The following is a 16,877-nucleotide window of genomic DNA, read 5'->3' as shown; positions in this document are numbered from 1 at the left end:
TAACCCTTACTAGTCATTACAGCATTTCAGTAGCCAGGTGGCAGGTAAATGCTAAACAGAAAAATACTACTACAGCATGCTTAAACATAGCGCATACTTAAAACTGTAATGCTGTCTCACTTCTGCCTGTTGCTGTCCAACCTGAAGTGCTGGAGAAATGGTGTCAAATTGGCAAGACTGTAAAGACCAGAGTTTCTGTAAGGAAGATCAACATGCCTTTATTGCATTTGAGTGATCTCCAGAACATCATGCATCGGTCAAAAAAAAAGCTTAATGAGAAAAGATAAAAATATTTGTGTTCAGTATCTTTCCAGTTTTTTACAGGAGTCTAGAAAACAGAGCATTTGGGGGGGGGAGATAAATTCTTAAATTCTGTAGCATTTTTTCTCTTCCATTAGGACATGGAAGGATCAGGTAGCATTGGCCTGTTAAGTGAATCCAGAATTCCAGGATCAAGAGGGCCAAAGGTAAGTGGATATTTTGAGAGAGTGTTGTTTGTTAGGGGGGTTTTTTTTCAAAAACAAGTGTCCTCCTCTTTGCTTTTTGGAAACACATAGCCCCAGTTAGCTATAGATTTGGAGTCACTGCACTGCACTGGATTCAGTTGCTCTACAATGACATTACGATAATTGTCCTCCAGAGAATCTGAATGGTATTTCTCTGATACCTGGTTAGCTGATGATTTTTAGATTCTGCTTTGGTATATTTTTGAGAGTTTAAAGGATGAGATAGGGTTTTTTTGTATTGCCTAGCTCTCTGTTTCTTGTTTTACCCTAATAGATGCCCCTCTTGCATATGAAGAGGAATTACATGTACTGAATGAAACTGAAATGTTATAGTTTGACAATCAAATGTGCATAATCTGAAATACCACTCAACCTAAAAAAATGTTCCCAGTAGTGTGGAAACAATGTCCCAGAAGAAGGGATGTTTTTTCCTCCATCACTGTATTTCAGGACATTTTTGCTGGCGTGGGCTGCTTTAAAAAAACAGGCAGGGAGTATGGGAATGCAATGCATCAGTACTTACCAGATCATTTGGATTTATCTTAATTCTTAGCAATAACATCAAAACTTCAGCCTATGATGCCTTCCCTAAAGCAGGCAATTATCCAGCATTCCTTCTTCCAGAGATGCCTGCATTGTTCTAATTTGGTCTTTTGAAGTCCTGCCCCTGTGCTCACTCCAAAAGAAACATTCAACCATTCAAAGCATAGCTTTTAAAAGAATGAATCTTGTTGCCGAAGTTTGGAGAAAGTGATGATGATGACGATGACCTTGGGTTATGGTAGATGCAGACTGAATACTAGGCAACAATGCACTATCACTGCTAATAAGGCAAACCCTGTACTGGAATACATCAGAAAGAGCATTGCCAATAGATATAGAGTTGTTTCTAGCCCTTACTCAGGGCTGGTGAGGCTGCATTGAAATACTGAATCCATTTTTTTGTACCCCACTTCAAGAAGGGTGTGGAGAAGACAGAGGCGGTCCAGCAGAAAGCTGTACAGATTGCATGGGGCCTTCAGTACATGACCAGTGAGGAAAGGCTGAAGGAGCTCAAATGGTTTAGTCTGGCAAAAAGGAGACAAAGGCATGATCTAATAGCTGCTTACAAGTCTTTGAGGGGCAATTGCAAATATGATGAAGACAAACTGTTCCTCGTAGTGCTAGATGGTACAACAAGGGACAGAGGTCACACTTTGCAGCTTCAGAAGTTCAGGCTAAACCTTAGGACAAACCTCTTCACTAGGAGGTTGGTGCAAAACTGGGGCACTTTGCCCAGGGAGGTTATGGAAGCTCTGTTCTTGGAAGTTTTCAAGACTTTGCTGGATAGAGTCATGACTGACCTGATCTAGAGCTGGTGACAGTTTTACTTCAAGGGTGTGACTAAATTAGATGGTCTCCAGAGGCCCTGTACAACCCTGTTTCTATGATTCCATGAATCATCAGAAATTAACTGAACAATGGAGACAGGAGCAAGTTTGAGGAACTCTTTACTGTGCTGGTTTAAAGTACTAGTAATTGTGAGTCACTGAAATTATAGCTGACTCAGCTTAATATCTTAGAGACCTTTGCCTCCTCTTATATCTTTTCCTAGATACTAAAAATACAGTTACAAAAATAAGAATCGAATTCATTAGCTGAAACAAACTAGTGTCCAAAATGAGATGTTCAACACCAGTTCCAAAATTGCCCATTCTGACCTGCCTAAATGGCAGCCTTGCTCTCAGTTTTGGTTTTATAACAGGCGTTGTTTCCAAGTCACTCAGATACAAACACTGAAGAAGTGTCTTATTGCAGCTGAACAAAATCCTGGAATTTTGTTTTCCTGTTACTGCTTAGTCATTCCATAATGTTTGAATCGGTAAAGAAGGCACACAAAAACTTTCCTATAATCATGAAAATGGTTATACATTCTTACTGGTACTGCATGAAAGCATTATGAGCCACTTAAACACTATAACAACTCCAGAGGTTCCTGACTGTGTTTGAGTGGTAATAGGGTATCTGCTTCTAAGAGGGCTGTAACTCAAAGCAGCTGCTAGGAAATAAATTACATTTATTTGCACTATATCTGTATCTCCTGAATTTTTTATTAATCTTTTATGAGAAAGTAGTGGTTATGTTTTGAAGTATCAAATTTATTTTGTCTGTAGGCTCAGTTATCATTTCCAGAGTTTCTATTCTCTTTCTTTCACAGATCAGTGTAAATTTTTGTTGGTGTTCAGTTTATTAGTGTCTTCTCTTCATTTTTCAGATGAAGACAACTCAATCACTGTGTTGAATTCTTTTTTTTCCATTCAACTTTCTAAAATGATCAATAATGAACTGTTGTAAATTTTACCATCAGAGAGTCATAATTGTACTTTACAACGGATGTCGCCATATAGAGACAAGAGAGGAATTTGCATCCCCAAAGGTTTCTTTCAAGCTACTTTTAAACCTAGCAAGACAATGCCATGTTGCCTCTAAACTGGTAACTTATCTTAATTTTAGCCAAAGAGGCAAATTAAAAAAAAATTGTAAGCAATCCCTTGCAACAAATGCCCTTGGACAACTTTATTTCTAATATTTTCTAAAAATATGTATAGTATGCAGTGTCAAGATTAAAGTTGTCTTTATAAGAAAAAAAATCCTTTGATCTTTGCATGATAATATAGAGCAAGGCAGTATTTATTAGAACAACAAATCTAAAACAATACTTACATTTTATTACTCTCTACTGGTCTCCAACATTGTTTTTGTAAGAGTTGTGGTTGTGAATTAGGTTTTTTTCTGAGAAAATTTATTATGAAATGCTACATGAATTTACGAGTAAATTTAGTGTACTTTTATAGGGTTCTGCAGGAAGACATGGACAGCGTGGGCCATTAGGACCAAAGGTATCCTATGTAACAAGGAGCACTTGAAAGCTAACCTATTTTGCTTTGGCATATATTTTTATTTCTATATTCTCAGCATTTGCCTTAACAAACCAGCTTTTTTTTAGCATTCATACACTGACTAATTATGGAACAAATTTTGCTCCCTTTTACACTGGGTATCCACCCAGAATGTGTATTAATAGAATTATTTCACATCCACACCAGAATAGTGAATAAATACCAGCTGGGCCGTTACATTCCAAGGCACTTGGTGTGACATGGCATTTTTGCTTAATTTTTTTAGGATATTTGGCAGTTTCTCTTTGTCGCTCCTTTATACATCATTCTGATTTCCAAGAGCTTACATGTATGTTATTGAAAGAGAAACTTACAGGTGGAGACCTGGAATGATCCCAGAAAGTGATAGGAAAACATTCTGGAAGGTGCTGGGGGAAGAAAGGAGATGTCATGCCTACTTTGCCTTGGGTTTGATTTGAGCTCAGTAGTGACTGACTTTTTCCACTTTGATGCTACTATTGGTTAAGTAACACATGAGGAAAAAAATGGAGAGATGAAAAAACAGAAAAAAAAGAGTGGATTTGCAGCATGGGGCCTTAGATAAGAGGCTTTTTCTATTCCTATGTAAAGCTCGAGAGCCACTCAGGTTAATAGTACAGCCTGAGAACACCTTTTCAGCACCTTAAATGTGGAGTCAAAGAAATTCCAAGTCTTCATTGCCCTGGGAAATGGCAGCAAGTTTGAGGGAGCAGGAAATGTAAAAGAATAGGTGAGGGGCCCATCCTCTCTTCCTAAAATTTATACCTGGACAGCACAGGTCACTGACTATCCAGAAAGCACATTGCCAGCAATAACTGCACACAATCGGTTTCGTGGAACAACAGTAATCAAAGATCTGGCCAGTCCCCTATGTCTGGAGTTTATAGAGCTCAGCTTATAGGGCTGAAAAAAGTCCCTCCCTTGTATACTAATCCTGTTAATGCTGGAGGACATTACTTATGGGTGAAAAAACCCCCAAGTATTTGCACAGCACGTGTTAGTGAATGATACTGCAAAGGACTGGCTAGAATAGACATGCTCTCACATGATGCTGCTCTATGGACACAATCGGGGGCCAAGTCTCCATGCTGAAAATACAGTTATTCTCTGCCCTTAACTAGAAATTTCGTTTCTGAAATATTGTGGAAATACTGTTTCACAAAGACTTCAGAAATGGAGGTAGCATGATTCCTAGGATTTAGGAACTGGACTGGGACTGAAAAGATAGTCATAAACCTTGGCTAAGAGACTTCACCACCACCTACACTAAGATTTTAGTTGTTTAATCTTGAGTCATTCATCCCCAAGATCATGGAGACACAGAAAGGACCGTACTATTGCCTGACATGGTACAAAATCGGGCACACTACAGCAAAACTAATATGAAGTGATTATAATACACTGTCATTCTCATGGGGATTAATTTTACACCCACTTTTCATGGTTATAAATTACTTCACTCGGCAACAGTGGCAAAATACAACAACCACCATCTTCCAAAAACCAAGAGCTAATGCATCATGAGTTTAAGGTATAGTTACATTTCATACATTCTTCATCCTTCCAATACCCCAGACTAGTAAAGCTGCCAGAGAAGGCCTGCTGTGATTAAAGTTTTGTCTCTTTCATAGCAAGTAAGTATAGATCCAAATTCCTCTTTCACTTTTATTATTATGAAAAACTATTTTCATTAAAAACCAGTCTACAGTCTTCATGCATTCATGAATATAAGCACTCCTAAAAGACAGCAAACATAAACATAACATTTGAGGCAACGGCTGTAGTTCCTTGCTGATTTATTCTTGTTTATATTCTCTCTCTCAAATGAAATAAACTAAATTGCATGTTCTCTGTCTGTAATGAAATCAAGGAATCATGTCTACTCAGAGCTAGAGTACTGCAGAATCAGTCCTGAAGGTCAAACAGTGACACTGCTTGTGGTATGACGCAGTGGCTGGGTGGATGGGGAAAGCAGTGGTGTGGGGGAGGCCAAGTTAACTGTATTGAAGGAAGATGATGGGTCATTTGTGGAGGCACAAGGTCATTGTGGCATTGGTAGATCTGGGGAATGTTACCGTGTGCTGATTTCAGACACCAAAACAAAGGTTCAGGCATGTGGCTTGGTAGACGCTCAGCAAAAATAATGTGTGGTGACCAGAAACACTAAGATGTGGGTGGCAACTGGAAGGTTAAACCCCCAGAACCAATTCACAAATGTATGCTCAGCATCACTTTACCAAAAATATGTCCTACTTTCGCTAATCCTTTTACTCTATTCAGTCCCTTTGTTTATGAGGAAAGTAACATACACATTTAAAATCCTTGTAATTACTGTTCACTTTGATATTTGAGCCCTACAGTGTCTCCATTTCAGGGAGAAAGAGGCAACATTGGTCCACCAGGTTCAAAGGTGGGAAATTCATTTAACTTGATCTAAAACCTCAGTTGTTTTTCCTCTTAGTTTCCTTTCTTCTCTTAATGCACTCAGGGAGTAACGAACATTTCTTGCTCTGTCAGCATATTAAAGCCTAGGGAGGCTTCTCTGGAAAAAAAAGAACCCTTTCTCAGTTGAAGTGTGATTATCAGGAGCCACTGTAACCAGTTACTTAAGACTTCTGATTAAAATATGGTTAAAATTGTGTTTAAAATCCTCAGGTGCATGATGCCATGGTGTTTTTGGAGGCCATTTACATTTTCACCAGAACAAAAATGAAAATCAGCAAAGCTTGTATAAAAAACTAAGTTCCACATGTCCCCCTACTCCTTAATATCACGGTATGTAGCTACCACCCCACACCAGAGCACTCCCCCCACGACATGTGTCTGTACTACAGCAGTAGATTCATGCCATGTACTGCAGATACCTCAGGAGCCATGCACGACCCCAATTCAGTGTTCAGCACAGAGGCCAGTGTTGTTGCCTATTTCTGTGCTACAACCTGCCCATCATCCTGCAACCAGGCTCCTCTTAACCCACACCTGACCACTCAGGAGGTACAAGATTATAGAAATGGAAGGACCTCCAGAGGTCATCTGGTCCAATATCACACTCAAAGTGGTATTATCACCAACACTAGATCACATCAGCAATGGATTTGTCTCACTGAGCCTTAGATACCTCCAGGGAGGTTCCAAAAACTCTGTGGGTATCTTGTTCTGGTGCTTCACTATCCTCTTTGGAAAAACAATTTCCCTAATGTGCAACCTGTACCTCCCAAGCTGTAATTTGTCTTAGCTGTCTAACTCATCCCATGCACCAGTGTGTGACCTAGACCTGCTGCTCTGGATCAGTGCCACTTCTAGACATCAAACCCCATTGGCCGGGAAACCTGCCAGTTTCACTGATTTACATGGTGTTAGTACTGAAATGAATGGAGCTGGACTCCATTCTTTCCTCTCCAATCTTCCTGTCGTTATTTCTGTCTATTCTGGTTTGGACTCCTCTTGGAGCTCACCCCAAAGCTGCTGTTTGTGCTCCTTTTTGCCAGTCCCTGTCTGTCTTGTGTGCCTTTTGCAGGCATAAGCCAGCAGAGGGCAGTGCTCGGAGTCATAGAAAAATAAAATTAAAAAAATAAATAAAATAAAATAAAATAAAATAAAATAATAAAACAAAAACTTATCTTGCATTTGGGATAGCACTGAAATCAAGAGTTGCTCTTGGAAACAAGATAAAAGCAATTATGAATCAATCCTTCTGCTCGCTGAATATTTACAAGAGTATTATCACAGTTTTCTAGCAGCATCTGCTTGTTTATTTTTTAAAAAACAACAATGTAGCAGGACTCTGCTTGCCATAAATTCCATCTGCTGTACATATTTTGAGTGTTGCCATTTCAGAGATATTTGTCAGCATGATAATTAAAGCTGATGCATTGACGCATAGGACAGTTGTTTAACTTTTTAATCTATTTGAGACTATAGATTATTTTCTTATTTATTATACATACCAGTGCTTTGTTCTGTTGTCTTTATTCTAGTAATTATTATTGTTGATATGATAGATACATTTCAAACACATGCATATATTGTAAGTAGAATGACTAGAATGCTGTTTAAAAATTATCTATGTCTTCAGTCCTCAGATTAAAAAAAAGGTCTTAGTCCTCTTATATTTGAGCAATGAGCTACATACTTAAAATATGGAAGGAGTCAGAAATAAAGATGTTTATGGATACATTATTTACAGTAAAACATCTTACCTATTGTGGATCTTTTCTTCCAAATTAAATTTCATTAGGAAAATCAATTGGTGAAATTATTCAGCTATTTGTAATAGTAGGAAGCTGATCTGCAGGTACCAACATGCCTGAAATGACAGCATTCTGTTGTAGAAATGCTGTTGGTCCAAGGTTATTTACTCTGCTCAATTACCTTTGCTGCAGATACATACATATAATTCTCTACAAGCACTGAAGAGACTTAAGTCCCAAGTACCTTTTTTACTAGTTTTATAGGTGCCTAAATCTCTGTAGTTCCTTAGGTGCCTAAATCCCATTAGCATTCAGACACAACTTTTATCCTGCACTTGTCTATAAAATGAAAATTAGAGTGCTTCAGAAATTATACTTTATCTTAATAAACTGTGTATTTATTCCTGAGCCATATGCTTTGCTGATCACAGACAAAAAATAGAAATAGCAGTGAGGATATCCTTTCTTAATGAAGTGGACACATTAAATTGTTTATGGTGGTTCTGCAGAAAGGCATAAGAAGAGAGAGAGTTTTGCATCCCATGAACTGTTAATTTGAATATCTTCTATCACACCAGAAATGCAGCAAAGACGACCATTTGACTTTGGATGCTTTGAAACTCTGTTGTTCAAGACACTCCTGTAGAGTATTTGATAATCCTTGGTGGTTTTATTGGGTCACATCCATTGATCCCAGTATCCTGTCTCCAACAATGTCAAAAGCATATGCAGTTTGAGCAGATGCTTAGATGCAATATGACCTTATAAAAGGGCAAGTATTACACCATAGTTTTCCTGAGTGACCTCCTAGACTCCAACAATTTATGATTCAGGGATTTTCCTTTCTCAGCTAGAAATCGTGTCTGAACCACAATTAGATCTCTTCAAGTGAACTTGATGTCTCTCCTGGAACTCATGCAAACTTCTACAATTTACAAGATCTTGGGGCAAGGATCTCTGCCAACTTAACTACACATCCCATGAACCTCTTCCAGCTATTTTCATTTGATGCTCGCTATTTCTTCTATTAGAAGTGTGAGTCCTTAACTACTCTCTACTTTTAGAAGCCTCTACAATATTCTTCACCTACCATCTCATTTGTCTCTTGTCCAAGCTAAAGTATCATAGCTTACACCATCATGTCTCATATAGAAGTCATTGTGTACCTTCGGTTATTCCCACTGGCCTTTTCTGAAGTTTTTTCTAGTCCTACTAGATCCTTTTCAAGATCGAAAATATAAACAAACCAGTGCACAGAATTCAAGTTATGGACATACAATAAGTATATACAGTGGCATAGTAATGTTCTGTGCTCTTGTTTTCCTGTTCCTTTTATAATAATTTCTTGTATTCGGTTAGTCTTTTTGACAGCTACTGAGCTGACCTTTTAATGGAATTGTCTATGTCTACTAGATTTTCATGGTACTATCTACTGTAAATGCCAAAAAAAAATTTTTGTGAAGCAGAACAAAAAGTAAGAACCAAAACAGCCTTTTCCTGAAAAAAACCCCTCCAAAACACTTCCCTCCCTCCAAAAAAGAAAACCAAACCAACCAACAAAAAACAAACAAACAAAAAAATTCCCATCAAACCAGCAAAAAAAATAGCCCCACTACTAAAACAAAACAGGGCTAATCTGTCACTTGGATGAATCACTAGGCTGTTCTGTGTCATTTCCTTTGCTCTTTAATATGACACAGACAAAAAAAAGATGAAAAAAAATGTAGTTCACTGTTTATCTGGTCCTTTAAGAATTCAGAGTATTCTTTTATCCATTTTACTCTGGGCAAACTGCATTATTATTACTGAGTGATACTTCTGTTTTCCAGTCCTGCATTAAACTAGAGCAGGGGCTATCAAACTTTTTGCCTCGCATACCAACTCCCATCTACGTTCGATGCCTCTCCCTCCTCTTCCTCCAGCCTGAGAGTCATTTAACTGAAGGGTGGAAATAACCCATGAAATGTATCTTGGGGGAAAGCAACAGAATTTGCCCTTCTCCTAAGTGGAAGTGGGAACAGTGGAGAAGAATGATGAGGAGCTGTATTAAAAAAAACCTGCTCTTGAGAGGAGGAAACAGCAGGAGGAGTGAAGAGAGCAGATGACTAATGAGGGTGATGCTGACTCCACGGAGCCCCCCACAAACCTGTCCCCTAGTCCATTCAGAACCATACTGTGTCCCTGTCAAGAGCGGTACCTCCTGCTTGTATGAAACAATACAATTTAGAGAGAATAACAGTGTATTTGCCATGGCAGGGAATGCCGGGTACAGATGGAAAACGAGGCTTTCCTGGCATTGCTGGACATCCCGGAGATGTGGTGAGTAGGGCTATCATAATCTGTGATCACGTAACACACACTGGCTCCCAAATGTATGTCTTAAGGATCAGCAAGATCCCTAACAGCTCTTGCTTGAAGCGTGTGGAGAGCTAGGCCTGGGTTTATCCTACTTAACCTGGAGCAGTTACCTCAGACACCAAACACAGAAGCAGTGGCCCTTGCCCTTGCCTCCTTCATCAGTCAGAAATGATACAGGCATCTCCAGAGGCTAGTTCCAATTCTTCTATACTCCTTTTAATTATTCAAAAATCAGCTCTGCTTTTAGTTAGAGCAAAGCCAACAGACTCAGAGCTGATTTTAATGTATTTCTCATGCTTAAGAGCCATAAGGATTACAGAGCTCTTTAGCTGGGAAGTCCCATGGCTCATTCCCTGCCACTTACTTTCACTCATGCCAGACAAGCTGTCTGCATCCCCAGTGCAGTGAGATGTATCAAGGGGCTGATCAAGCTTAGAAATAACCTGCTTGAAAAATGACTGTTTAGCTCACCTGCCCGGTCCACTGGGCAATCCCAGATGCAACTGAGGTGGTTAATGCTGAAAAAGGAAGGAGCAGCTAGGCATGGCTGATTTCAGTGCAGTGACAGAAAGGCTTGTTGAATTAATCCCCAGCTAATGAAATGTTGTGTGCCCATTTGCTTCTGGTCATCGGTGAACTCTGTCAAATATGCTGGGAACTTCTTTTAAACATCAAACGATCAGAGAGTCTGAGTTGAAACCAGCTGGCCCCATCTGTGGTTTGAGAGATCTGGGGATTGATAATTCTGTACCTGCATTTTACTGCTGTGCTTTTTGTGAAGCTAGAGAAAGCACACTTTCACAATTTTTCCTTTTAAATCACTTACACTCTTTTTATTCTTTTTTTTTTTTTTAATCACATGCAGGGTCCAAAAGGGGAGAAGGGTGACCCAGGACCTCAGGTGAGATGATTGTGTGGATTTCATTCTTTCTGAGAAAGCTGTGTGAAGTGTAGTTCTTAGTAAATGGGTTTTCCATATGTAATGCTTTTGAAATAGGGTGAACCAGGACAGGATGGGAACAGTATTGTGGGACCACCTGGACCACCAGGACCACCAGGACCAATCATTGCAATACCTGAGGTAAGCATGTTTGTCAAGCATTAAAGTCTCTGTAAGTCATCTTAAAGAGAAGAAGGCACAAGCAGTGAACAAACTGGTGATTCTACTGCTGATATTCAGGTCACAAGTCTCAAAACAAAAAAAATCTCAATATATCTCTATATCAAATGGATTTGTTTTGAAAAGATGAGAAAGGAAGGAAAGTGGGTGAAGAGCTTACATTCAAGAATTATGGCATCATAATGAGAACTTCTCACAAACTCTCCAGGTGATTCTGTAGGAGTTGTGAACATCAAATAGAAATAAACAGAGAAATACAAAACAGGGAGTCTTTAACAAAGCAAGGCACCTGAGACACTGCAGTATGTAGGAGAGAGATATGTTGTATTTTCTGACAGATGTCTGCTATATAAACCAGAGCACTGACTCTGTTGTGGAAGCAACAGCCAAAAGTATCAAAGAGTAAAATGCTAGAAGCTCAACTGTCCAATATCCTTTAGCTGCATGTATATTTTGAGTCAGCCTTTGCAAAAAAAATGCTAGTTAGCAGTAATGAAGGCTAGAGATTAGGATGAATCCCATTTCAAGCTGACAACAAAAATCCTTGGAGTTGGCTTGATATGACATTTAGCTCTGGAGAAGCTGTGAGTGGCTGCAGGAAATTCTTCACCTCTGACAGCTGAAGGTGCCTAAACCAGCCAGACTTGTCCATAGGAATGCATATAACAGCAGTAAGAAGTGATTTGTGATTGCAAGAAGGGAAAATGCCCTACTGATAAATCTGTGGTAGGGGGAGATAGGCACCAATATTATCACAAAGCTGAGCTACACATAACATTTTTGTTGACTGAAACAACTAGGCTTTCACTTAGGCTTCTGTTACTGATAGCAAATATAGCATAAACTGGCATCACATAACTAGTCCCAAAAGAGTTGTTTTGCTGGTTTTGGTTTTTTGGGTTGTGGTTGTTTGTTGTTGGTTTGTGGTTTGTTTTTTTTTTTTACTTAATTTACCGGGTATCCACCCAGAATCTTAGGATCCTAAGGTCTTGGATGAGCAGAATTACAGATTCACGGAAATGTTGGTATGAAGGGGCATCTGAAGATCATCTAGTTCAAAGTCCTGCTCAAAGTGGGACTGTCAAGAGCTCTACACTTTGTCATGTTTCTGTTGGAGTTTTTAGGAAATTCCTCAATAGCTGTGACAGAAATGCTGATGTAAAATTCATGTTCTTTCTCATAGCCCTGCCATTGTGTCACTGTGAGGCCTTAACTCTTGTTAGTGACTAAACAGTTCTGTTTGCAATAATAATGAACAAGAATGTGTTGCTCCTTAGCTCATTAATACTTAAAAAACCACTGAGAGCCTCAGAGGGAGGACAGTATATATAAGAAATGTAAAAAGATTATTGAAGCTGACTTAGCAAACTACTGACACTAGTTTGCTGGAGGCTGCATAGCTCCCTACACATTGTGATAGTCACAGTCCACACATCTATCTAATGTGTAGCTATGTCTGAAGAAACCTAACGTGCATCCTCTGAATTCTCCAGAACTTCTGTGTGAACTACCTTCACCATGCATTACAGAAATGCATAGATCCCGGTAGAAACCAGATTGCATTAGGTGTATTGCTAACCCGGAGACAAACTTATTTGCTTCTGTAAGTACCTTGGAGCTTAAGAGGTAACCTCTCTTATGAAGTAGGGTGCATAATATATGTGGCTTTATGTGCATTTGTAGCAAACATATCTGGGGGTGTACAGCAAGAGCCATCTACCCTCATATGCTTCGAATCCTCTGTATTGTTCATCAGATGATTTCTCTGAGGATTTAGTATGCCGGATTTTGATACAGTTAACTAAATGTGTGTGTATGTGGGTAAGTATATGTCACTATGCATGACATTGAGTTCTACCTACCTCACAAATGTTTGAATAAGAACAGGACCTTTGCTTACTATACATTTGCTGAAATAGAAGATTAAATTATCCAAATATATTTTTGTTGTGGTTTAATCTTGCAGGCAGCTAAAACAACCATACAGCCATTAGCTCACTCCCCCACACACAGTGGGATGGGGTAGCAAACTGAAAAGAAAAAGGTAAAACTCGTGGATTGAGATAAAGACAGTTTAATAGCACAGAAAATGAAGATGATGATGATGATGCTAAGGAATATACGAAACAAGTGATGCACAGCACAATTGCTCACCACCCAAAGCTGATGCTCAGCTAGTTCCTGAGCTGCACTGCCTCCTGGCCAACAGTTATATATGGAGCATGACGTCATATGGTATGGAATAGCGCTATGGTCAGTTTGGGTCAGCTGTCCTATCTCTGTCCCCTGCCAGCTTCTTGGGTGTTCCTTGCCTTCTCATTGGCAGGCCAGCATGAGAAGCTTAAAAGTCCTTGACTGCTTGGCAACAACTAAAACATCAGTGTGTTATCAACATTATTCTCATCCTAAGTCCAAAACACAGCACTATACCAGCTGCTAGGAAGAAAATTAGCTCTATCCCAGCTGAAACCAGGACAATTTTGTTGATGCAACCTCTCATCTTCTGTAGTTAGCTTCAGATATGGAAAGAACTCCTGCAAGTAGAACTATCAATTGCAGTTGGAATTACAGAACTAAAATAAATACCAGTACCAGCTGTTGTAATGTGAATATTGGCTTGATGTAGGTAGAGCGGCAGAGATGAATTAAGTGATCTAAGTGAACCACATGGCAGTTAGAGAGATCACTCCCCAGGTCAGGGTCTATTAGTTCACTCATTTAACCATTGTGTGGCCAAAGACAACAATACTTCTTGGACTATGGAAGTTCAATGGACTGATCTATCAGAGTTGGAAAGAAGCTTTCTTACAAAGGGCTGTGTGGCTACAACTAAACAGATTTTATGCTGCTTGATCAAAATAAAACAAATTAAAGACCTGGTGCAGTTTCAGTATTGTTGAAATATTAAGATCTGATGTGTATACCTGTGGCTCAGGGCCAAGCCTCACCAGTATCTGGCCAACAGCACATTGGTTGAACTGCACTGAAAAGGGGACCTTGGTTTCCTCTTTATTTAACCTGGTCCCTCTGTGAACTGTGGGAATATGATTCCTTCAGGAGCCACTTCTAAAACTGTGAAAAGACATGGCAAAATAAAACTGAGGTCTGCAATGGAACCTAGCCATTTCCATGCTTTTGCAGTAGCTACCAACACTGTGGGGCTCAGAAGCTTGCAGTCCTTTCTGCCTTCTCTGTTGCCTCCTGCTGTCAGTCAGGAAGTCTGCTCTGAAGTGTCCTGTTTAAAAAAAGCCAATATCCCTCAGTTTGCTGCTGTTTGATATTCCAGAATAGTAAAATCCCTAATCCTATATTGGCTATTTCGCTCTGTTGGAGCATAATCTCTGATACTCAGTGCATTTTCATGCATGGAATCATGATAACCAGTAAACCATATTAATTGTTGCTACAATTTTATCACTCCAATCTAGTTGGATACAGTACAGAAATAATTTTTAATACAGAAATGTTATTGGATTTAAATTTAAAACTTTTTAAAAGTTATCTATTGCTGCTATTATTCATGTATAGTTTAGGTACAAGAACTGAATGAAAGGCCTGGAGAAAGTTTAATGTTGGGGATGTAAAGCAAATGTGAAAATATTTTGTGTTTCCTGTGTTCTTTCTGTAATTCTAATAAGGGTATATTCATGCCATTTGGATACAAAGCTGAAGATTTGCTTAGAACCCAGCCAAGACAATCAAGCTAAAAACTACTGTTTCTTCCTCTTCATAACAGTGAAGAAAATATGAAAAACACCATTGTCCTTTCTTTGTAGTGAGCACTTTCTGAACTGATGTGATGTGTTGAAAAGTTACATTGCTGGATTGTTGCTTTTAAAGATGCTTGCATATCCAAATGTTACCGAGCGATAAAACCTTTCCAAACAGCAATGCAGTTTAGAAAGCCAACATTGGTTTATTCAGCACTGGGGTGCATGGGGGATCTCTCCTCCTAAGGTGCACACCTAGCCTACAAACATACACATATTTATATTCTCAAAACACACATAGTTACAATTACATCACATAGTTACATAGTTATTTCATTATGATTGGTGTAAAACTTTCTCGCTTTGCTTTTAAAGCTATAGACTTAAAGAAATTCAGTGAGCATGCCCAGTGAGGGGTGGTTGTACCTTGGAGGCAGGTAGCTTTTAGAATGGACGTGTGTTTTGGTATTATAATTAGATTATAATGAACAAAGTTCACCCATAGGACATGATTTTGACAGAAAATGAAATATTACTTGGCTCATGTACCAACTACACAATTTATCAGCTCCATGGTACCACCAAGCTCTCAGGTTCTCATTCTTAAAATGATTTCATTAGTTACCTGTTAGGTTGGGGCTGTACAGGGACCACAGCAGCAAGACTGGTTACTAACACCACAATCATTCGACCATTACCTTACTATTGCTAATAATCTCATCACCTTGTTTACAGAGACTATACACAACCTATCCCATCACCATAGTTAAAAAAAAGTTAAACACATCGGTTACACAAAAAGGAAGATAAATAACTATATACCTGGAACAGGTTGTGAAGAGTGCAATCTTTTTCTCTAAAGATCGTCCTTGCACCCTCTATTTTCATATCTTCTTCAGTACTATGTACAGATTTCTGACTTCCAACCACAATTTCCATTTGCAGCTAAACTCTATTTAGAAAATATACAAAGTGCCTGATCCCAAGCTCAGCAAAGCCTGGGGATTCTTTCCACTGACTTCAGTACAATTTGGATTGAGCCCAAAGAGAGTGAACACTGAGTAATTTCACAATGAAAAGACAGTGTAAACCCAGGGCTCGTGGATTTCTGCCACCAGCTGTAGATAAAGCAGAACAATGGCAGCAGCAGGACTCAATTTTATTACTGTCGTTAAAGTAACAGCCCATGTCCTGTTCCCTTTCTGGGCCATATAGAGCTGTGAGTAGAGTGGGACCAATGGCATCTTGCTACCCCTGGAGCAATGCAGCAGAGAGCTCATGCAGGCTGGGAGATGGAGTGCTGCCTGCAGGACTTAAACTGTCTTTTTATTTGACAAGTGTCCCATGGTTTTTGTAGAACATGAGGACAGGGAGCAAGTAGCAGCACCCAGTAAAAGTAACAGGCTTTAGCTGCATGAGTCATGATGCTGACATCACCTCAAAGGATAGGATAGGATAGGATAGGATAGGATAGGATAGGATAGGATAGGATAGGATAGGATATGTGATGTGACCAAGCAAGTCTGTCCTTTTTTGTGTTCTTCACATCCCATATTAGAAAAATAGTATTCAGAGACTCATAAGATAAGTGGAAGTGATCTATGGAGGCATATGGCCAAACCTCCTATTCAAAGCAGGGGTAGCTTCAAACTTAGTTTCCTGTATACTGTATTCATAATAAATGTTGCAAAAGATTGCGATCTGATAACATTGGTCTGCACAAGGTTACAAGCAGAAGAGGCATTCAGATTTCACAGTACCTCAGTGACAGCATGCTTATTCATGTGCTAAGTGAATCCCTGGCACCTGAAGGCACGCCCTGCCCTGGCCTTGTGAAATTCAGAAGATTTTCATTACATTGATTGGGAATACACTGCTGCACACAGAGCCTTATATTGAAATGGATGACATGGCTTGCCTGCTAAACAAGTGGACTAGTTCAAGTCCCTAAGGAGATTCAGTACATGTTTCTGAATCCAAAACAAGACTAAATTGTCACACAATAGATGGAACTGTTGGAGTGAAGGAAATGAAACAAATGACAAAAAACTTGAGTAAGGATCTCTTTTCACCTA

The 16,877-nt window shown here is 39.2% G+C and overlaps 1 protein-coding gene across 7 annotated transcripts in view; it reads left to right on the top strand.

The window, feature by feature from the left end:
- The window catches only part of LOC129203530 (collagen alpha-1(XV) chain-like), a 159,491-nt gene that overhangs the window by 100,240 nt on the left and 42,374 nt on the right, over positions 1-16,877 (top strand). For 5 of the 7 annotated variants that reach the window (XM_054818144.1, XM_054818143.1, XM_054818146.1 and 2 more), the window contains 5 exons: positions 399-467; positions 3,341-3,385; positions 9,871-9,933; positions 10,838-10,873; positions 10,970-11,053. In XM_054818144.1, the coding sequence (XP_054674119.1) occupies positions 399-467; positions 3,341-3,385; positions 9,871-9,933; positions 10,838-10,873; positions 10,970-11,053 (297 nt within the window). The remainder of the gene's footprint in view (positions 1-398; positions 468-3,340; positions 3,386-9,870; positions 9,934-10,837; positions 10,874-10,969; positions 11,054-16,877) is intronic. The other 2 variants (XM_054818142.1, XM_054818145.1) reach the window with 2 other exon arrangements.

The sequence above is a fragment of the Grus americana genome, chromosome 2, assembly GCF_028858705.1.
Source record: "Grus americana isolate bGruAme1 chromosome 2, bGruAme1.mat, whole genome shotgun sequence".
Lineage (NCBI taxonomy): Eukaryota > Metazoa > Chordata > Aves > Gruiformes > Gruidae > Grus > Grus americana.
This window is presented reverse-complemented; position numbering and strand designations above follow the sequence as displayed.